The 21,655-nt window shown below is 48.6% G+C and overlaps 8 protein-coding genes across 8 annotated transcripts; 3 read left to right on the forward strand and 5 right to left on the reverse strand.

The window, feature by feature from the left end:
• Positions 1-200: 200 nt before the first annotated feature.
• On the forward strand, positions 201-2,929 carry FPRO_10784 (uncharacterized protein; the record flags this gene model as incomplete). The annotated part of the gene is made up of 6 exons (XM_031231785.1): positions 201-423; positions 498-783; positions 834-1,050; positions 1,097-1,399; positions 1,447-1,932; positions 1,979-2,929. The coding sequence occupies 6 exons, from the start codon at positions 201-203 to the stop codon at positions 2,927-2,929; spliced, it is 2,466 nt and encodes an 821-aa protein (XP_031081787.1).
• Positions 2,930-3,341: 412 nt separating this feature from the next.
• Positions 3,342-4,228, forward strand: FPRO_10785 (2OG-Fe(2+) oxygenase family protein; the record flags this gene model as incomplete). The annotated part of the gene is made up of 2 exons (XM_031231786.1): positions 3,342-3,616; positions 3,679-4,228. 2 exons carry the CDS (start codon positions 3,342-3,344, stop codon positions 4,226-4,228), a joined length of 825 nt encoding a protein of 274 aa, XP_031081788.1.
• A 116-nt stretch (positions 4,229-4,344) lies between these two features.
• FPRO_10786 (uncharacterized protein) lies at positions 4,345-5,045 on the reverse strand (the record flags this gene model as incomplete). Its single annotated transcript, XM_031231787.1, has 3 exons — positions 4,345-4,493; positions 4,547-4,713; positions 4,759-5,045. The coding sequence occupies 3 exons, from the start codon at positions 5,043-5,045 to the stop codon at positions 4,345-4,347; spliced, it is 603 nt and encodes a 200-aa protein (XP_031081789.1).
• Positions 5,046-5,534: 489 nt separating this feature from the next.
• On the reverse strand, positions 5,535-6,985 carry FPRO_10787 (uncharacterized protein; the record flags this gene model as incomplete). Its single annotated transcript, XM_031231788.1, has 2 exons — positions 5,535-6,731; positions 6,782-6,985. 2 exons carry the CDS (start codon positions 6,983-6,985, stop codon positions 5,535-5,537), a joined length of 1,401 nt encoding a protein of 466 aa, XP_031081790.1.
• Positions 6,986-9,098: 2,113 nt separating this feature from the next.
• On the forward strand, positions 9,099-9,844 carry FPRO_10788 (putative CUP5-H+-ATPase V0 domain 17 KD subunit, vacuolar; the record flags this gene model as incomplete). The annotated part of the gene is made up of 5 exons (XM_031231789.1): positions 9,099-9,133; positions 9,193-9,205; positions 9,262-9,395; positions 9,446-9,630; positions 9,699-9,844. 5 exons carry the CDS (start codon positions 9,099-9,101, stop codon positions 9,842-9,844), a joined length of 513 nt encoding a protein of 170 aa, XP_031081791.1.
• A 164-nt stretch (positions 9,845-10,008) lies between these two features.
• Positions 10,009-13,009, reverse strand: FPRO_10789 (putative DigA protein; the record flags this gene model as incomplete). The annotated part of the gene is made up of 3 exons (XM_031231790.1): positions 10,009-10,093; positions 10,140-12,741; positions 12,802-13,009. 3 exons carry the CDS (start codon positions 13,007-13,009, stop codon positions 10,009-10,011), a joined length of 2,895 nt encoding a protein of 964 aa, XP_031081792.1.
• Positions 13,010-13,788: 779 nt separating this feature from the next.
• On the reverse strand, positions 13,789-15,134 carry FPRO_10790 (uncharacterized protein; the record flags this gene model as incomplete). Its single annotated transcript, XM_031231791.1, has 2 exons — positions 13,789-14,809; positions 14,860-15,134. 2 exons carry the CDS (start codon positions 15,132-15,134, stop codon positions 13,789-13,791), a joined length of 1,296 nt encoding a protein of 431 aa, XP_031081793.1.
• Positions 15,135-18,782: 3,648 nt separating this feature from the next.
• FPRO_10791 (uncharacterized protein) lies at positions 18,783-20,336 on the reverse strand (the record flags this gene model as incomplete). Its single annotated transcript, XM_031231792.1, has 4 exons — positions 18,783-19,429; positions 19,491-20,026; positions 20,081-20,207; positions 20,291-20,336. The coding sequence occupies 4 exons, from the start codon at positions 20,334-20,336 to the stop codon at positions 18,783-18,785; spliced, it is 1,356 nt and encodes a 451-aa protein (XP_031081794.1).
• Positions 20,337-21,655: the final 1,319 nt, after the last annotated feature.

A 21,655-nucleotide genomic window follows, 5' to 3' on the forward strand; every position in this document is an offset into this window, starting at 1 on the left:
GTATTCTGTTACTCGTCGGGATAACACGATAATTGCTATTTCGATTGCTTCTCACCCTGTACCATATTTGACAAGGCTCTTGAGCCCCATCTTCAGCCTTTTTCCACCACGCGCGACACTCTACAGCGACAGCAAACTTGGGATTTGGGGAGGAATAACCGGAACTATCATTCATTGGATGACTATACTCTTTCATCAAGATGCCGCCTGACACAAGCGAGCCCGATCCTTCCGGCCAACCTGAGTCGGCAAAGACTGAGCCTTTAGCATGCGTTTCCTGCAGAGCCCGCAAGTTGAAATGCGATCGCACGAAACCCGCGTGCACTCGCTGTGTCAAGGTCTCAAATGAGTGTGTATATCCAGAATCACGGAGGAAGCCCAACTTCAAGAGAAGAAATGTCAAGGAACTCGAGGCTCGCCTGGGTAAGTATCTCGACAACCAACAGTTATAGTTATACTGTAACCATGAATGACGAGTTGCTAATGATGTATCTCAGCTCAAGTTGAAGATTATCTCAAGGAGGTCAATAAGAATTCTTCAGAGGAGAAAACAGATGATGGGAGTCCTACTCAGCCACCCCAGGCAAACGTTAACTTCTTTGACATGGACTTTACCCCTGGACTAGGTCAGACAATTAACAGTCTGCCTGATCCCGATTTTTCGTCTTTCACATCGCCCAATATAGTCCAAAATCCACAACCAAGTCCCCAGTCTCTCAATGCGCAGTTGATGAGTCTAGGTATGACTGAACCCTTGCCGCCGGACGATGTCATGGAAGAACTGTAAGAACGGTCGGTATTTGGACTTCCAAGATGGGCGCTGACCTTCACAGTAACAACATCTTCTTTCATAACCAATATCGGATGATACCAATTATCCACCCGGGAAAATATCTCCAATCTTTTTATGGCCCTCTACTCAGAAGACCCCCTATGTGTCTGCGATATGCCATATGGGCTTTGGCAGCCACTGGCAGCACCAAGTTTGACGAGTACCACGATATCTTTTACCGTCGATCACGGGCGTACATTGAGGCAGACATGATGAAGGTGAGCGATTTGAGAGTGCCTGGCAGGTCAATGTTGACAAGCTCAGGGACATGGGGATGCTTTCATATCTGTCCAACACGCGCAGACATGGGCCCTCATAGCCTTTTACGAGGCAAAACACCTGCTTTTCACGAGGTCGACCATAAGCGTAGCTAACTCCGTACGACTGTGCCACATGATAGGACTTGACCGTCTCGATGGGGATCCCCTTGGCATGCCACCGGCACTGGGACCTCCCCTTACATGGGCTGAACTGGAAGAGCGAAGGAGAATCTTTTGGGGAGTGTTTGCTGCAGATGCACATTGCAGTATATCTACAGGATGGCCGAGCCTGATTAACTCGGAAGACGTATGGCATACTCTCCCGTTTCCTGAGCAATGCTGACCACGACTTAGATCGCGACAAGGCTTCCTGCCTCAGAAGAAGCATTTGTCGAAGATCGCAAAGAGGATGCTCCTTTTCTGGATGAGGCAATTCAAGGTGCTCAGTACACAGGGTTTGCTGGAACCATCCTTACTTGTGAAATATTCAAAATCATTCTCCGTCATGTTCACCGATCCAAGCCCGACTCAAGAAATGAAGATTTAATGCATGGGTCATTCTGGACTCGACACCGCGATCTAGACAACACGTTATCCAGCCTTTTTATGTTTCTCCCCGAGAAATTCCGCCTCCCTGAGAATGTGCGAGATGTATCAGCACTCCATCTGAACCTCAATCTTCACGCCGCGATTATATGTCTGCACCACGCTGCCGTTGAAAAAGCGGACAAACACAACCTTCCCGATCATGTCAAACAGGGCAGCGTTACTCGCCTGCGAGCGGCTGCCGAGGAGATTGTCAATATCATGCGACTGACCGCCAACGGTACTCTGTTCTTTGTATGTTCATTCTGGTTGTTTCTTATCTTGGCTAACCACTGTATAGAAGAGTCCATTGTCTGCTCTCTCGCTATACTGTACCACTACGGTTTACGTGTACCTAGGCAAAGAGAACCCGGTCAACGGCTTAAGCACAATTGACCTGTCAAATTTCCAGCTCATAATCCAATCTATGGAAGCTATCGCACGTGTACATACCATCACACGAACGTTCTTACAGCAGGCATGCCTCGACATCGAAAAGAACGGACTCGGCTCTGTTATTCAAGTACCATCATTGAGGAAATATCGAAACGCTTTTGGACCAAGCAGGTCGCGCATCCCCATGCTTGCCCGAAGCTCGGTTGCGGGGCATACTGGGGCATCGCCTATCTTATTTGCTTCCAATTTCACCCAAGAGAAACGGATGGATGCTGAAGAGTCAAGACTGGACAAGGTGGCCAGCGCCATGTCGCTGGGAAAGACGTGTTATTCAGCTGTGCTTGGGGCCGCTGCTAGAAATGTCGAACCTGCGGATCGACCAGATCCGGAAACCAACAAACGAAAGAGAACGAAAGAAAGTCCTGGACCTGAAGTTATGGCCAATATGCGAAGCAGAGATCCTCTCAACTTGAATTTGAATCCCAACTTCAGAGGAACGGGTATGTGGCCAGCATCATTTTCGCCCCGCATGGCCTCAGGTGCTATTTCGCTACCGGATCGAACAAATTCATCAGCCGCATCTTCGCCAGCTAACCAAGGTTCCTACACGAAGACGGTCTCCGGGAGTAGTCATACCTCACCTGATATCGGCCTCGGGAACAGCGCAGAGGAAAATCGAGTCGATCTGAGAGCATTCCAAGAACGTATTTCCACACCGATATGGCAGTCTACCGAAGAAACACTGTTTGCACAGATGGCGGCAAATACTATTCCCCTCGATGATGGCGATCCTTGGGGGATATTGAATGCTGTCGACCTCAGCTGGGATGTCGAAGGACTTCCAGCAGGAAGTTGACAAGGATGGATGGGTTTGGATTGAGGTTATATGTATTACTAGGTAGCGACTAGAGTTTTAGTCCTTCATTTAGTGGACGTTGATGTGTTGAACGAAGGGGAACTGGTACGATATATACCCATGATTGTTGGAGATGGCGACACACAACTCTTGTACTCGTTTTGGGACCAATTAGAGGACATAAATAAACCAAGGGCCTCTTCAAATGACTAAGATACCTATGGAATACTCATAACCCGAACTCTGCTCTTCGAGATTCAAATATGGTCAGGCATTGGTGACCCCCGTCTTATCCGAAGCTTTAGCCCTTGTAGTTTTGCTCCACTCATCTTGAGCTCAACCGTCCGCCCCCTTCAACTCTCATCCTCCTTTAGACTATCAGCCATTGACTGCTTATGAGTCGCCCTCAGCCATGTTTCAATACGTGATTGGGCTCCTGGCTATCATTCTAGTGTTCTCAAACCCCATCAGTGACTTCTTGTATCCAGACCGGGTCACCCACATCAACGATGCGTCACCGCGCCCTAGGTTGAATGAGTCGCTCCTAGCTTTTGATCTGCCCAATGCGACGGCGCCTGAATGTGCTCCAGATGGTTATGTTGCTAGAATCGTGAGCAGAGAGCCTCTGGTGATTTATCTTGAGGATTTCTTGAATGGGGAAGAGAGGAAGCATTTGCTTGATATAAGGTGCCTAGTCATGTCCCGGTATCGTGTCATGATATGTATGATATGATGCTAATACTCAATAGCGAACCAATCTTTGTACCTTCAACCATAACCAACAATGGTGAGGCCACCCATCGCGACTCTTCAATCCGTGACTCTCGCGTTGCGGTCATTCCCAGAACTGACCCTGTCCGCTGCATTGAGTCTCGTGCCCGCGCTCTTCAAGGCTGGCGTCCCGATCTCTGGATCGAGCGCCTGAGGACTCAACGGTACGATCCCGGTGGTCACTACAACCATCACTTCGACTGGAGCTCCAGCACGCGCGGATGGGGCCGTGTGAGCAGTCTCATGGTATGGGTCGAGGGTTCTGATAGCCTTAAAGGCGGCGGCACCGAGTTTCCCCTTATCAAGAGGCCAGCGGAGACGGAATGGTGTCGGTTCATCGAGTGTCCTGACGATGCGGAGGAACATAGAGGCATTGGTGTGACATTCAAGGTTGCTCCGGGGAATGCAGTCTACTGGGAGAACTTTGCGGCGGATGGCAGAGGGTACGAAGAGACATGGCATGCTGGGCTGCCCGTTCAGCAGGGAACCAAGACTGGGTTGAACATCTGGAGTTTTGGACGAATCTAAGGGAGTTCGTGTTCGTGTTCACTAACTACAAAATGTGTGACGGGATGAGAGATTGGAGCCGTCAATTGTGCATAAGAGTCGAAACATAATGAGATCGATGCCGTCTCTGTCTTGACTCACTCCCATCTTCTCCCGCACTGTCCCATCCATCTCCCCCAGACAACTATCTTACCGTTAATGGCGTCTGCGACTTGATCCCTGTTCGGTTTGGAGATCTTGAACTTCTCGTCCAAGGGCTCATTTAAACCAATTACTTCATACCAGTCTTGCATCATGTTAACTCATGTATTTACACCTGAGCCACGCAGGTATACTCACATCGATGAATGCCATGATTCAGAAGTGGCCGAGGAGCAATATAAACTGAGCCGTTGCGACTCGCGCCATAGTAGAAGCCTCCCGCGAGTCGATTTGAACTCTTTTCAACAGGCTCAAAGTCACTCCCGACAACTCTTGTTTTCTCAGAGGGTATTCCCAAGTAGATTCTACAACAATTAGTCTCATTCCTCCAAATCAAAATGTCAACTCACCCATGACAAATTGGCGTTGGCAGGGGAGCATCTGGGTCTTCAGACACAATTAACCACTCTCTTACACCAGAGTGAGAGTCCCAGGATAACTCTGGAAACTTGTGCTGACCGCCGTGCATGTAGTCTTTCCCCAATGTTGCACCATCTGGGCCACAGTCTGGAGACGTGACAGCAAGTGTAGGGTCTGGATGCTCAGCAAAGGCGGGAGTGGTGAAGAAAGCTTTCGCATCTCTGCCCTTGGAGTTTTTGAAGAGCCAAGAGGCTGCAAGCTCGATATAAGCAGTCATTCTGTACCGGTTGACGTATATTGGTTTCAGGGGCAGTGTTTACTGTAGCATGCCATCGACAGCAGACTGAAGTCTTGGGGCCGAAAACGTGAGCTTACTCGGATAAGGGACAGTCGAAATATATATATATGATGTATACATCGGGTGTAACTAATCTCCGTAGTGTAACTTTGTATGCCATGCTATGTATATTAGTGAAGAGTGGTAAAATGCTACCTTTCGGAGCCGAATCGGCAAACGAAGATCAGATCACTGCCATCGCTCAGTTGCATGTAGGATGGGTTCGATTTAAAGGCAATTAATTCAAAAGTCAATAGAACATCATTTCTCTTAGCGCGTGTCTATCTCGACCCAATACTCCTTGAATATGGCCCAACAGAATAACCCATGTAACACCAGAACATCCATCATGCTAAATCAGACGCTAAATCATGATGCCTCACTGCAGATACCTTCATAAACCAAATCATGCACATCGTTAATACCACGTTAAATAAGCATCCAAGCAAACCCGAGGGCAAAGGCCCCAGCAACCATAGAAATAGCTGCGTCGGCTCCTAATGGTGAAAGTGACGCAGCGGCATTTTCCTTGTTATCAGAAGAACCACTGCCAGTGGCAGTAGGAACAGCATTCTTTCCGGTACCGATCTCGAGGATATGGGATTTTGTAGCGTCAAAGTTGCTCTGTGCTAGTGAGATCTCGTTATTGTCAAGATCGAAAACAACATAGGCGCTTCTGAGAAACGTGTCACCCAAGATAGAAATGTCTCCTGTGGTGGGTGCTATCCCAAAGGTACAGGCTGCTTGGCCATTGTCGAAGGATAGTTGACGCCCTGTCACGTCGGTGAAGTCGAGAACCAGCTCACTCAATGGCACTGAGATCTCTGCTGGGTCTTTGAACTTGAACGTCAAGTTTCCGGAATCGTTTCCAAGATCGCAGGGAACGTATGCCACAGACTGGCCCTCCTCGTACTGAGCGCCAACAATGTCGTATATGTCTGATGTAAGTGTGGCTGGGAGATATGACAGTGTTGAGCCAGAGTCGAGGATAACAGCGAGGTCGAGGTTGTCAACGATGGTTTCTGAGTCTGCGCTGACGCTCTGTAGTGTGATGGAGAACTCGGAAAACTCGCCATTCATCTTGTTGATAGAGAGAGTGACTAGATCGCCGGTGTACTGCTCCTGGTCCACGCCTCCAAATAGGATGGTTCCAGTGGCAGATTCGAGGTCGTTCAGATACAAGCTGTAAGCATTAGAAGCGATGAGGCCCTTGGAAGCCAACTTGGCCGGCAAGTTATCGTAGGCGTCTCGGTTGAGTTGGCCGACCTGAGCCTCGTTGCTCTTGTATCCAATACCAAGGACGCCTTCGTTGTCAGATGTAACATATCCGATACCAAACTGTAAATCCTCAAGCTTTACACTACCCATGCGGAATGTCTCGGTAGCATAGTCTCCGGAAGCACCAGAGCCATCGGCATAGGAGATGTTGAAGTCGCTGTTCAAGTACTCATAAGTCGACGACTTGTTGGGGCTATATAGTCCAGACTCGCTGCATATATTTGCGTGAGTAGAACATAGTTTTGAGCCTTCAGCATTGACCCATAGATCACTGCTTCCAGTGTCGAGATGGAGGCGGAAATCTTGAGGTGGCGTTCCCAATGATGCATTGAGGAAGTATAGAGATTGCTAGAGAATGTCAATGGTTGCGTCTCTGTGTTACTGTGGCAGATGCTTACTTCATTGTCAATACCAATTTCTATCGTCCCGTCTCGCTTGCGAAGACGTCTTCGATCATTGGAAATAGGATCAGGTATTGTCCGCCTCTGGATCTCGACGCTCATAACACGAGGCTCGAGGCCATTGTCTCTCCTGTTGAGAGAAATTCCTTGAGTGAGTGGCAACAAAGACAAAAGCAAGGGGGATAGTTGAGTAGACTTCATGATTGAAACCTTGCAAGTTGATCTGATCTGTCGAGCTCATCCATCAACTGAGGGTATTGATCCCTGTGTTTATATCCTGGCCCCGATGTACAGACGGATACTCCGCCCCGACTTAAGTTAGACTACGCCCACAAGGCGAACTCGGTAGACTGACTAGTATGTTGCAGTGCCGATATTTGGTCATAGATAGTCGATGTTACTAAGGATCTTGCCGCACATCCGCGCGGGAGTACTAAACTCTCGCGATGTGCCAACGTCACCTTGGAAAGCAAACGTCAGAGCACCACCTTTCGGCACGGAAACGCCGAAGTAAGTAGCGAGGAACGACCCGAGGAGAGGGAGTGTGAGAGACAGATAGACAGATAGAGCAATGAAAACATACATACATGTCGGAAATCTGTAACACTCATTCGTTGTGACATTTGCATGCATTTTGCATAACACTTCCAAAATCCAGTCATGCCATTTACCCCCTTCATCGATCTAAGCTGTAACAGAATCATCTTTAGGCGCCGCACGAACCAGTGGAGTTTGCATATTCGAAACACCTCGAAACCGTCGGGATGCCTCTCATCCCATCTCATCTCATCGGGCCTAACTCAGAATCACCCCCAACTCGAGTTGATGCTGAGGCGTCAATAAGTAGACGCGCGGCCGGTAGAAACCTTTATTAGAGATTGTTCGGGAGATAGAGCGGACACGTAAAAGGCGGAAGATCCGGGGGATTGGACACCGGTAGTATTCGCATACCAGTAATACCTAACCTAGGTACCTAGGTAGTCAGTAGGTAGTACCCATCCTACTAACTAACTGTACAGTCAATCTGCTGCTCCCCATTCCGTAGACTAAGCAAGACTGTAAGTATATTTATTATGCGTTGGAGCCTTAATTGCAAGCCTCTCTATGAAACGTTTACATGGGCGTCTGACTCGCCAGGCGCATGCTTTATGACGTGCAAGGCGTTGGTCCCTGCAGTGCTTAACCACGGCCGTGGCTTTCTTTCTCTGAGGCCTCGTGCTACAGAGTCTTTCTTGTAAGAGAAAACTATTCGATTCTAGTTTAGGTTATTCAGGAAGGGTCGCTAGGTCGTCAGTTGACATCACATGCATGAGAGTCTGATGGCGATGCTTACGACAACTTAAAGTGGCTCAAAGGTGCCGAACTTCCGATTGACAACGGAGGCCACTCACTTAGGTACATGTACTTTGGTGGATAGACTAAGTTAGTAACTTGGTAGTAATCAGAATAGAGCCAAGTTGGTTAGTTGGCATGACGTCTTATTCTCGTTTCATTCCTTTAAATAGATGTTTTCCCACTCGGAACTGCCAAGATCTCGTCCCTCTATAGTCATTGGCTCTCCAATTTCTCTTTCTCCAGTCATCGTGGATGTTTAGGGTAGACAATGGTTCCATTTGATCCATACGAATATTCGAATCAATCTTGCTCTAAATAAATACCAAGAATCAAATATCACGAGAAGCATGTTTCCCATCTTGTGGTTATTTCCCATCCCATAGTATTACTCTCGGTTCAAGTTTTACGCTGTTTCTCATTGCATCATGCAGTGACATCTTGGGTTTCACAACCCCCCAGGTCGAACTCAACGTCCGCTTTCGGACGGACAGGACATTCATGTCAATTACCCCTTAGCCATTGTGCTGTATGTATGGGCACAGAGGGGCATGTCCTTAGTGAATACATCAATGAACAGCGCTAGATGCCTCTCCCCGGATTTGCATCTTATCTTGGATGCTCGCCATCAACCACTTATAACACTGCTTATTCTTCTGCCTACCAAGCCACGTAACGATGCAAGTCGACATCACCAACACAAACCGTGCAAGTCATCAATTTTTAGTTGCCTAGCAAAGCGCTGCCAAGATTGATAGTCTTGTCTCTGTGCGGCTGAAATCAATCCTTTTGAGGGGGCTGTATGTTGCCATGGAAGTGATGTTGTCTGCAGGCTTACATGTCCTGGACCGAGTGTGCAGCCTGGTATGAGTATATATATATACACATATGTCTTGCTTACCACAAACTTCTGACCATCCGTACCCGTGATAACACCTTTTAATTCCAACCGAAAAATCCACAGTAACTAAACAACGTCAAAATGGATGCCGAATTGCTTGCGAATATGGACCGATGGTACAACCTCCCTCTTACTCTCTTAATCACCGAGACTCAACTGACATGATAATTCTCAGTCCCGTGTACGCCGTATGTAGCCCTTTACCAAAGAATAACCCACTTCTAATCACATAACCGATTGTCAGTCCTTCTTTGGCGCAATTGGGTGTGCGTGTTCCATCGTCTTCACAACATTCGGCGCAGCATACGGCACCGCAAAGTCCGCCGGCGCAATCTTCCAATCTGGCATCCTCCGCCCCGACATGATGATGCAAAACACGTACGATGAGATGAACCCGATGTCGGTAAAACTGTGGCTGACACACTTAGCTTGTGCGCCATCATGGCCCAGATCCTGTCTATCTACGGTCTCGTAGCAAGCGTCATCATGTCAAACAACATCAAGGAGAAGATGGCTATCCACACGGCCTTCTTGCAGCTCGGTGCCGGCATTTCCGTAGGGCTGTGCGGCATGGCTGCTGGCTTTGCTATTGGCATTGTTGGTGATGCTGGAGGTATGTTCACTCATGGACTAAAAGGCAGCAAACTTGACAATCCGTGACAAATGTCTAACAACCCCCAGTTCGTGCAAGTTCGCAGCAACCGCGTCTCTATATCGGAATGGTCCTCATCCTCATCTTTGCCGAGGTCCTAGGCTTATACGGTGTCATTGTGTCCATCCTTATGTTGACTCGTTCCACCGATGGTGTAACCGAATGCAGGTATTGAGACATACAAACCAGGGCGCGATTGCTCGGTTCCATGTTGGACCATAGGTTTCAGATCAAGGCTGCCGTCAATTGTACTGAATTAATGTTGCGGGGGTATATGCAGATCTAAGATAATGATAAGGCAGCCACAAGCACAAAGGCCCTGTTCCCGCCCTCCTCTTGTTACAACGCCCATTCGTTGACGTTGTCGTTATGCGTAATGAAAGGCTCATCAATCCTCTTGATTGCAAGGTCACTGCAAAGAATACTGTAGGATGTTAGCTGTGAAACTACAGGAGGAAACACCAACGTACCAAGCAGAAGCGACAAGAGCATCCAGCTCCGCCACCACAGTCTCCCTCTGAGTGCCACTGACCAAACCCTTCTGTATCTGTGTCTGAAGTTCCCTGATACGTGTAGACTTTCCAACGCCCGCTTGCTCCAGCACCTTGCGTCCCAAGCAGTCAGAATGGAACGAATGCTGACAGGGGAAGACAAAGAACTGCCTGCTCAACAGCGGCAGCCCACACGTATAACACTTCTCTCCAGGTTCCACGATTGCGTATCGGTGATCGAGCGCAGCAATGTCAACCTTGATATTTGTTGCAGTCTGCGACGACTCGTCCATCTCTTTCTTCAAGTTATCGATATTACGGCTGTAATCTTCCAGCGCGGCGCAAATCTCCTCTTTGAAGTCATCGATAACAACAAAGTCGGGGAAGAAAGGAATGAGATCCTCGATCTTGAGCAAGTCGCACCGCTTGAGGAACTCAATGGCGGCCTTGATTCCATTCGATTGAGAAATGACTTTTCGGGCCACCGCAAGCCACAGCCGCTTGCGCAGTTGCGGATTCGACATGGGTCGATCTGCAATAACTGCTGCCAGTTCAACTTCGCCATGAGAAAGCGCCAAGTCGACTGCTTGAAGATACTGCCCCATGCTGGTGTAGATATGAACGCAAGATAATGTTCGGTGATGTTGAATGCAAAGTCGAAGGGCGAAATCTGGGTCGTAACGTGGCTCATCGCCTTGTGCTTGTAGGTAGGATAAAAGTCCAGATTCATCCTTGGAGGAGTGGGAGGCGTAAATCGAGACGAGAGTGTTGTGCACAGCAGCATCTTTCGAGTTCAGCTGATAAACCGCATAGTTGAGGTATCTGATGGCTTGGTTCTGTGCATTGGGACTTCCCGAGAATGTACGGTTGTACTCAAGAAAGGCTGGTATGAGATTTCGAGGCTTCAGGTCAGCATGCCTCATCAAAATCTCAACTAACTCTGCTGCGACATATGTCATAAGCACGCTGCTATATCGGTAAAAGACTTCAGGATCCGTCTGTTTCTTGAGAACATTCAGTACCTCATTCCATCTCTCTCGCTGTACCCAGTACGAAAGAACGTAGTTGTAGTCGTTAACCGCATTGGCAAAGTATAGAAGTTCTCCCTCACGGCCGTGGCTGCTGATGACATCGTAGACCATTTTCCGGTCGAGGTCGTTTTTATACTTGTCGACAAAATCTTTAAATTCTTTCCTCACAGACTCGAGTAGCTTGCGTGATTCAGTCGAGTTGAGGTGCTCCAACGGCTCAGCTTGTGTGTTTATCGTATCATCCAGCGTGTTGAGTTTGGACATAAAGACCTCGATCAACCATCCCGCGATCATCATCCGCTGCATCACTGCAGATTTCTTGAGCGAAGCTAATTTTGTCAGTAAGAACTTTCTCAAGGCATCTGGTTGATTATTGTCGATTATGCTCAGTGCAATATCTTCAAAAGGCTTATTGCTACGGCCATAGACAGTAGCAGCCTCGAGCCAGTGTCCATTCTTGGCCAAGTCATCACCGTACGCAGCCGCGACTGTTTCCTTTTGAAGTGGTGTTCGAGCGTGTTGCAGAGCTGGCTCAAACTCTTTCAGCTTTGTCATAATCTCCCAGATGTTGCGCTCCTCATCTCGAACCACAATCTCAAATATCTCGTCTGATGTAAATAGCCAAAATGTGTTCTTTTGGATATCCACGGAGAACCCGAGAGGCTTCTGTCCCTGACCGATAACATCATGCTCAGACACCATCTTTCCCGTGAGGCGATTCGTTGTGATGACACGACCTCCGACCAGGTGGACAATATGCCATTGTGTGAGTGCGATTGCATCAATTGCCTCGGTTGTCGGGACTCGTCTTTCGCTATTCTCAGGGGAAAGGATCTGAGCTCTAGAGAGCATATGTGATTCTGAAAAGACCTTGGTCCCGAGGTTGCTGTCTGCAGGCTGGTTCAATAGTTTACCGTGGAACACGCCTTGGTACGATAGCCACGCATATGCTCTATCAGGAATATTGTCATCGTATGGTCCGGAATCTGGGGGGTCTGGGGACACCGCTAAGCTCGAAGGTGCTCCTGAGGTCGTCCGGGACAGTTCATGAACAACAGGCTGTTCTGACTCGAACAATCGGGTGTATACAGACCCTGAACCATCATGCCCAAAACCTATCCTTCCGACTAGGTGAAACAAGCGTGTCTGAGTAGCTATCACAACCCGCCGAAGGTCTGATTTGTTATTCTGAAGATTGTCCACCCACAATCCCGTGATTGGTCCGTCAGGAAGCTTGTGTAGATTCTTTAAGTGCTTCACCTCCTTCTTGTAAAACTCCTTTGACGTCTCAATGAAGGCTTCATAAATGTTGCCATCTGATGCACCAATCAATATCTCGCGTGTCGACGCTGTCGGCAACGAAGGGTTCCATGCGACACTCTCGATCGAAACTCCTCGCAGACGCCCAAGTGGCCGAGGATGTTTTGACTGGGAGTGGAGGTAATAATTCTCGCCAAGCGCAGTGCAAACAATTAGATGTGAAGCTGTAGGGTCGAGGAACATGCGCCGTATCATGCCAATCTCGGATGGCTTTTTGGGAAGGTCGATATCTATACATTGCGAAATCAGTCGCCATGACTAGCTGCATGATACATCACTTAACTGCTCACCGTCAATATCCTCGGGTCGTTCCAGGTCAATACGGAGAATGCGTCCATTGGAAAGGGCGAGTACGATGACGTTGTTAGCAACCTGCGCAGCAACAAAATCAGCCGCTACTGAGAACTGTAACTGAACGCGCTCTATGGTGAAAATAGGTTCTTCAAGATCTGGCACGCCATTGGCGGCAACGAAGCCATCTTGGAGATCCAGGGCCATAGTCGCGGTCTCACAAGCGCATATTCGGCGGTCGGGGGCGTAGAGGGTGGCTATGCGTCTTGCACACTGCTACGGAGTAGACGTCTGATTTGAACTCGACAAACAGGGGCTGTGGAGGTTGGGTCGGTTCACTGATGCTGGTTGATGATCGGAATGAATGAGAGTTGGTGTTGACGGTGACGAAGTCGGTGGTTGGACAGCTCCGGGTCCCCACCTGGGGCCGGATAGGCACCTCACATATCTCCTGTTGGGGGCTAAGGCCGCTATTTAGCTCCAAGCTCCTAGCAAAACACCCACCCCAAATATCCCATTACATCACCACGCCTTTGGTATTGGATTGGCATCACCTGGGTTATAACGACACAGTTTTAATGGAATGCTTGATGAATCAGAGGCAGTAAAAGTTTTGACTCTAAAAGATTCTATTGTCAGTGCACCGATACACATGTTCTCCCTATGTCTGTCTAACCAATCCAAGTGTCTTTTACATAACTCGTCATGCCTATAGCTCTCAATAACTATCAGACGAACAAGTCTTGTGTACACCAGAGCGCCGTCCATGAGTATCTTCAAAGGATAACCAACCCCTAGATCGAATGCTGAAGAATGTACAGATAAATGTTTAGAAGAACGGGGAAAAAAAGTCGTTATCCGTTTACAACGCCGGCCCAAAACAAAAGTATGCGCCAAACCCCATCGCACACAAAGCAAAGCCACTGAGCCGCCCCAGAATTAAGCTTCTTCGTGCCCTCGCCATAACCGGAGTTGGCATCACCGCCTCAGCTTAGACCTGCAGTTGTTTGGTCATCTGGACGGAGCGTAGGATCAGGACTGTCGCCATTCAGTTCTGTTACTGGCGAGTAACTCCTCCCCAGAAATTCTGCAAGATCTGTGGGCGGCGCATCGAGAGGCTTTCTGCCAATGATGATGCGCATCTTGATCTGAAGGCCCTTCGACTTCTCGGGGTCCTTGGCTGCGTTTGCCAAGTCTCGGGCAGCAGCTTCACAAGCCTGTTTGCACTTTTCAGGGTCCCAGTCCATGTACTCCGTCAACAAACGCAGGCAATATGCCTCGAAGCTGTCTAGACACGAAATAAGCCAGATCTTGCCAGCAGATGCCTCAGCAACGGTAATTGGAATAGAGTATTCCGTAACCCGTACGTCGACAAAGCCTGCCTCCATGAGCAACCGTGGCTCGAGATGATGTATTCCTCGTGGGCGCCCCGACTTTTCCGAAGCAATCAAGAGGTCTCGAAGGAGTTCGTGCATGGCAGAGTTGTCGGGGAACTGTGATAAGAATTGTGCGAAGCCCTCAGCGCTCACAAAATCTTGAACCTCAATCCAACCACCAGGCTTGAGAGAAAAGAAGGTATTGTCGTAGACGAAGCTCCAGTTCCGAAATGCGCCCTCCATGAGCCGGAAGTGAATCAGGTCGTACATATCGGGGTGGCGATCCCAATCCTCGGCGTCTTCAATTTCGAAGAAGACGTTCATGGGCACGCTTTTAGTCTCGGCTATCGCAGCGATATCGGTTCCGACAACTTCACACTGGGGTTGCAGCTCGGCCATTTTGATTGCCCATTCACCTGTTCCTGTGCCGATGTCGAGAATATGCTCGGGGTTTTGGAGAGGGACAAGAGTGAGTTCACCGTCTAGGACGTGCATAAATACTTGGTGTTGAAGAGACATTCTCCATTGTTCGATGTCGTCGTTTGGCATATAATATTCGCGACAGTAGCGCCGGCCGTGGATTTCTCGGTAGTCAAGGTCTTGCGCCCACAACGATCGTGTCGATGCAGCCCTAGCATGTTGTTAGTCGTGGCAAGGAATGTAGCACAAGACGTCGCTTACATGTCTGAGTCTACAGCATGGGAATCTGGAGAGAATGGCGTCTCTACACGGTGTGAAGCAGAGACCCTTGGGTATTGAGAAGCGGGATATATGGAGATCATGTCGTCTTCGTCAACATCTTCATCGAGGTCGGAATCATCGTGGTGATGCTCCTCATCGGTACCCATGATACTGGTCATGGCTGTGTTATTTCCGTCGCTATTGGCATGCTCGCTCGGTGTACCGTCGCTAGATTGTCGGCCGCTCTGTACAGCGTACGAGTCCTCCGAGGACATTGTGCTCGTCTGAGACTGGTTGTGACGTCCCCGTGTACTTTTGCGTTGCTTGGTCCTTCGCTTTTTGGCCATGGGTGTCTAGAGAGAAGAAAAGAAGGAGAATGACAGCTAGGATAATTGAATGAATGTGATATTGGCTAACGACATGGCTTGAGATCGGGAATGAGGCTGAAACGAGCGGCGCGGGCGACAAAGTTTGGGCCCAGGTGTGATTCGTTGTTGCTGTCGCGATGACGGAGAATGGCTCAAGGTTTGGTGAATGAGAGGTTGAGGCGAAGAAACCGAATTAGTTAGGTTCGGGTCTATTCGCGAGAGCGAGGTTGCAGTGTTTGTCTAAAGACCGTCCGTACGAGCCCGAGCGGCAGTAGCAGCCGTCAAAGCACAAACAAAGCAATTATGGATGAAAGACGAGATATGTAATCGTGAAGTGTCCGTAGAGTGGAGGAGGATCCAAGACTTCAAGAAGGAAGAAGACCTGGGGATTGGTAAAGGCCCATGAGCACAGACCAAGAAACGTGGACAAGGGTCTGAGGGAACCGGAAGAATCCGTAGAAAAAGGCAGACAAATTATATGGTCAGTTTACGAATAGTCTGAGGTTGGAAGAGGGAAGAGATAAGTTGACTGGTTGAGTCAACGATAGAGAGGAAAAGCCGGGGGAACACACTAGAGCCAGAGCTAGTAATTAGTACGGTCGTTGGGTTGAAAAACCAAACAGAACCAGGAACAAAAACAACTCGAGTATTCTCTTTTCCTGATGAATACAATGGACAGAACAGAACAAAAGTGGAGGAAGAGAGAGAGATCCAAGGATCGGGTACAGGGGGGGGGGGGGTTCTGCCTCTGGTGCTGCTTCTGAGAGACAAGGATATGCCGGTCGGTTGACAACGTTTGTGGTTAGTAGACGACAAGGCTCTTGGGGTTGACGGTGGTAGACGCTAGCTGTTTCCTGACGAGGGATTGGCTACCTTATTAGTGCGCAAGGTACGGAGTAGGTAGGTAGAGAAGAAGGTGCCAAAGTTGAAGATGAAGTTAAGAAGTTGGAAGATTTGGATACGTATTACACCTACCCAGTACACAATAGAGGAGGCAGCGATGAGGCGGGCTCGTTGTCCACTCATATACAGTGCAGCAACAATACAGCACTCACGCTTCAACCTGCTTTCAGATCAAATCCAAATATACAAATGTACATACTACCTACATGACAGCCGTAACCCCATGCTTTATGACCTTCTTGAGCTTAGCAATACTGGCTGGTAACGGAAGGCCGTGGCAACCCTGTGCAGTATCTCCGTATCCCTAACTCAAAGAGAACATAAATCATGAAACGTTGTATCCCTCTGACGGCCGTTTTTCCATTACTGTCCGTTTATGCGATTCGACGGTCAAGGTGGAGGTTTATCCATTCCTCAGCTCCCGGCACTGTAAGCGTACCTGGCCCTTTAACCCGCCGCATATATCCTAAACACGGACTCCTCACTCCATGCATGTTTCTGCAGCTGCTCTCGGATTGATGTTGCTCCGGTGAGCTTGGCTGCTTGGCTCTGCTTGTCAAACGGCCTCGGCTACCGGGGGGTTGGAAGAGGCAGGCCTGGGCCCCGAGCCTCTGTGCACTAGGTACCTATTGAAAGGTCCACGGTATACCTAGGTACCTATGTGTGTAGGTAGGCGTTTCTCAACTGGTTGACATGGGCAGTAGGTATGTATGTAGTAGTATCTGTACGACCTCATCTCACAAGAAGGCGCGGATTAGGTATTCTCATCAGTAGTGTCACCCCATGGAAGTACTCAGAAGCACCACGGCAAGTTCCAGTCCAATCTAGGCTCTTAAGAAGCAATGAGCAACACAGAAACTTGCCCTCTTCGGGGTGCTAAGAGTTTCCCCCTCAGGGAACCTGGCTCGTGGTCCATCATCCCACGGCAGTGGAGCAGTGCAACAGCAGGGGACGCACAGTTGGTTCAGGGTTCACAATCCAGACAAAGACTTAAACCTGATTCAGATAAGCGTCCATGCGGGTCTTTTCATGAGTCGATGTTTACTGTGAGCCGGATACCTTGTGCCTCTGTCTAACAGAAATCCAATCCTGTTATCGCATGCCAAGACAAGACAATACGGCAATAGGGAATTCGTGTTAAGCATAATTGCTTGTCACTCATGTATCGGCATTGCTGTTACTCAAAAGAGCGAAGACTCTTTGACCACGGTTACCCGCGTCTTCCTTGTGTCATGGGTGTACCTAAGTTACATATCTCCACATCGTCGGAGAGAAAAAAGAAAACGGTCGATGAAGCGCAACAACCTGGACAAGTTGGCTTTTACTAATTATTTACAGGCGGAATTGGGTACTGATACGACAAGGATGACCTCGCCGTTGTCATATGTATGTACAGATAAACTTCTTCCTACTGCAACTCACTTATCAATCGTCGACTCATCAAATTCTAGTCATTGTCTGTCTGCTACGGAGCCAGTAAGGTCTCACATCTTGAAGCGGCCCGTCCCCTTTACCCTCTGACCCAAGCTCCAAGTTAACAGGTTAGAGGCAATTAATCAAAGCCCTCCCGCCCCGTCAAACTCTTTAGTGCAACCCAAATGTCAGTAATTCCAATTGGAAACTCTTCCAGCTCTCCGCATAGTTCATAGTCTAGTACATGGTTGCCTATCAACATTTCGGCAGTTACAAAAAATAGTATGTATGATGCAAAAACACACCATCACATACTAAAAACCCTCACCCCCCGGATAACCTTTCCCTTGTCCCTTATCCGGCAGGTCGGTTCACATTGGGCATCGACAAAAAAAGATGTCAAACCCTCCCCAGTCTAGGATCGTCCCGCCGTGATCCCATTCGCTGGAGACTCCGTAGAATGAAAGAACTTCAACACGTATCACACAAACTGTTGCCCCTTGTTATATGCGCTGTCAGAGTTTCCCGGGACGCATTAGACTGTCGGCCCGGCGCCGCGGAGTTTAGCCTCTCCCCGACCCGCTGGTTTGGACTTGGTGTCTGCCCCGAGAGTGCGTCTGTGTCTGTGTCTGTGTCTGTGTCTGTGTCTATGTCTGTGTGCTGGCGTTGTCTCTGCATTTGCATATGATACCGGGCCTTTGGGAAGATAACCCCTGGATTTTGGCTTGATTTTTTCCCTTTTGCCCACCCCAGTTAGTGATGCATCATGCAGGAGAACGCGTCATTAACTGTGGTCATTGGATATGCATTGTTGCATTCTGTCCTGATTGTGTTCCTGCAGTTACAGGGGGGCTTATTGGTTACTCAGAGAGCTTAGTTAGATGATCCAGAGTTGAGTTGTTCTCAAAGCTGATGATAGATAGCCAATGCCATAGCGTCTAGCTTGACTTACAGAAAAGCCAGCGATAGTTGTTGCGGTCATCTTGATTGCTACGTGGTCTAACCCATACGGTAGACGCACAAACATGTATCCCCGGTAAGTTAGGTATGTATTCAAGATTCTTTTGATCTAGGTTGAAGTTGCAGCCCCGGCTTTCGGACTTCGTCTCGTCATCAGCCCCCTCGTACGTGGTATCAATGTCTTTCATCTTCTATCTGTTCTATTTGTCAAAATACATCTTGGGGAGAAACAAAAAAAAGAAAAGAAAAAAAAAGGCCCGCAAAAAGAATGGCTGTTCGTTACGCGGTAATTTGATAACCGCCGCCGTTATTTTGATGTAGCCCACTTGTATCCTCACCGTTCTGTTGTGTTGATCGACAACCACCACTCATATCATCATTTTTGTGCTGTTCCGGCAGCTTGCCCTGTCGTATATCTTGGGACTCAAGTGGTTCATCGCGCATTGATCGCGCATCATCCGGAACCATCTCGCCATCGCTCACGGTAGGAAACGGCGTGAGAACATGGCTGATGTCTCCCCACCAGGTCTCTCCGAATTGCGTGAACCAATCGACTGTGATCTTGAGGCCTTCATCAATCGACACTTTCTGCTCCCAACCAAGCCTCTTTAGCTTGGTGCCATCAACTGCATACCGACGGTCGTTGAAGGGTCTGTCCCGAGTGTACTTGATCCACTTGCGGAGCTGCTCCGGGGTATCGTGTGGTATCCTCATTCGGTCGAGCAGCATCCCGCAGAGCTCTAGATTGGATACTTCATCATGTGAACCGACGTTGTAAATCTGGCCAATTTGACCTTTGTGGAGAATCGTGTCAAACGCATCAGCTGCGTCGCCAGCGTAGAGATATCGCCGGGTAGGCGTGCCGTCTCCGTGCAGAACCAGTGGCCGCTGACGGTTAAGAAGACATGTAAACTTGGGGATGATTTCTAGTCACGGTCGGTTAGAATCTTGAACATGCATCACGCGGTAGGCTGCTTTCTGACTCACTCTCCGGATACTGATGAGGACCGTATACGTTGTTACTCCGCACAATGATGGCAGGTAATTTGAAACTCTTCTGGTAAGACTGCACTAACATCTCAGCTGCCGCTTTGCTGGCGGCATATGGATTTGTAGGAGCCAATATGCTCGTCTCGAGAAGGTCGTCGTCGTCTTCTTTAACTTCACCGTAAACTTCATCAGTCGACACATGAATGAAGCGGCCAATGCCAACCTTCTTGGCGCTTTCAAGGAGAACATGAGTTCCGTAGACGTTTGTGTGTGTGAAGCCATAAGAGTTGCCAAAGCTCAAGTCCACATGTGACTGGGCGGCAAAGTGTAGAACTGTATCAATATTGTATCGCTCCATACAGTCAACAACCTCAGCTGGATTGGTGATATCGCCATGATAGAAGGTAAAGTTGGAGGATTCACTTAGGACGCCTGTGTTGTTGAGAGCAGCGCAGTAGTCTAGCTTGTCGAATGAGACAATATTATAGGCATGTGGATAAGTCAAAGTGAGATGGCGGACGACCCAGCAAGCGCTTGAAAATGGGCTGTCAGTGGAGCAGAGCTTGGCGTTGCAGGACGTCACTCACATGAAGCCAGCGCCGCCCGTAATCATGATGTTTTTAACATCGGAGCGAGGCTCAAATTTGGTTGTGCCAATGAGTAAAGGGGCATGCTTCCATATGTCGCTTTGTTTGCTGTGGTTATTTGTCCCAACTAGAAATATCGGTTAGTCTACAGCTCGACCATTCGCTTATATAGCTTGCCCGGATGACGAGATGTCAAGTTGGGTGACTTACCACCGGCGTCACCGTTAGTTCGCGGTTGATCAGAAGAGGCCGTCATATTCGTCGTAGGATATTTGAGTCTGCTCTATTTGAAGCAGCGTGCATCAGGGCATTGACTGTGACTTTGGTGGCAGAGTCTCTGCTGTTATGCAGACAAATCTGCCTGCGTCATGAACAGCCAGGATTTTAATTGTCGCAAACCACCCACGGGAGATGGGTCATGGGTAGACAGGGGACAGGGGACAGGGGATATGTAAAGGGCAATCCCTCGGCTCAGAAGCAATGAAGAGAGATCTTTGATGAAGAGATTTGGTCTAGAATACGAATAAGTTATCCTGTGTAACACTGTTGAGGTTTTTCGTTAATAGTTGTCAGCAACTCAATCGAGTTAAAGGGACAAATCACACAGAACACGAAGAGACGTCGAATTCTAGCGTGGTTTGTCCAATGCAGCACAGTTGAACTTGTAACGCCACCTCACCAATGGAGCCAAACCGCTAGTCAGGTATGTAGGATGTGGCGTTGGTTCCTGGAAAAGGACGTTGCGCCACAGCTCAAGTTCAAAAATGTTGTGATAATTGCCTACTACCTGTGGGAGGTAGATAAGATGTATGCCGATCTTACTCAAGATCCCATGACTATATTAGATGCTCTCCAAGACTCCACTTGTCCTGTTTATGCTTTGATTCCCTGCTGTTCCTGTTCTCGGCCTTTGAAGCGAACGGTACGACGATTAACGTTCCATCACCGTTTTCGACGGTAGGGCGCCCACAGATGCTTGGATGTAAGCACTGAACTCAAAGTCAAGCTTCGATTTACGGGCTCCCTCAGTACGGAGAAGGTGCCTACTAATATCGCTCCACAACCTCAACGATTCCTATCCAGCTTTCGGGCAAGCATTATTAATTGTGTCTTTACCACGATTCGGCCACTGCTTCGGATAATTAATTAGGTGAATATAAAAAGTAACGTTACTTGCGTAGTCACGCTCTTAAAATAAATGACTGTATTGGCCTCTGACAGGGGCGCTGAAGTCCTCCAACTTGAGGTCTCTTATACATTGGGTAACAGAGAGGATTTGATCCCTCTTGAAGGGGGCTTGCATCGCTGGGCTTTCCCCTCTACTACTCTTTAGGTCCGTTACTGATAAACATCATGAGCAGAGCGTGGCTTTCGACTCTCCGCTTAACCCTTGCTTCTGTAGCAATGGCCGGGAGAGATCTTCCGTTTTATAGGCATCGTTCCCAACGGAATGGGATATTCTTGTATTCCCGCACCTGCCAGCATATCGAATGATTTCCCCTCATCAATAATCTCAAAGTGACTCGATGCACTGTAGCAGTGGAGCAACTATCATCGTCAAGGACTCAAGACCTC

Source organism: Fusarium proliferatum (genome assembly GCF_900067095.1).
Source record: "Fusarium proliferatum ET1 genome assembly, contig: FPRO_scaffold005, whole genome shotgun sequence".
NCBI classification, from domain to species: Eukaryota; Fungi; Ascomycota; class Sordariomycetes; order Hypocreales; family Nectriaceae; genus Fusarium; species Fusarium proliferatum.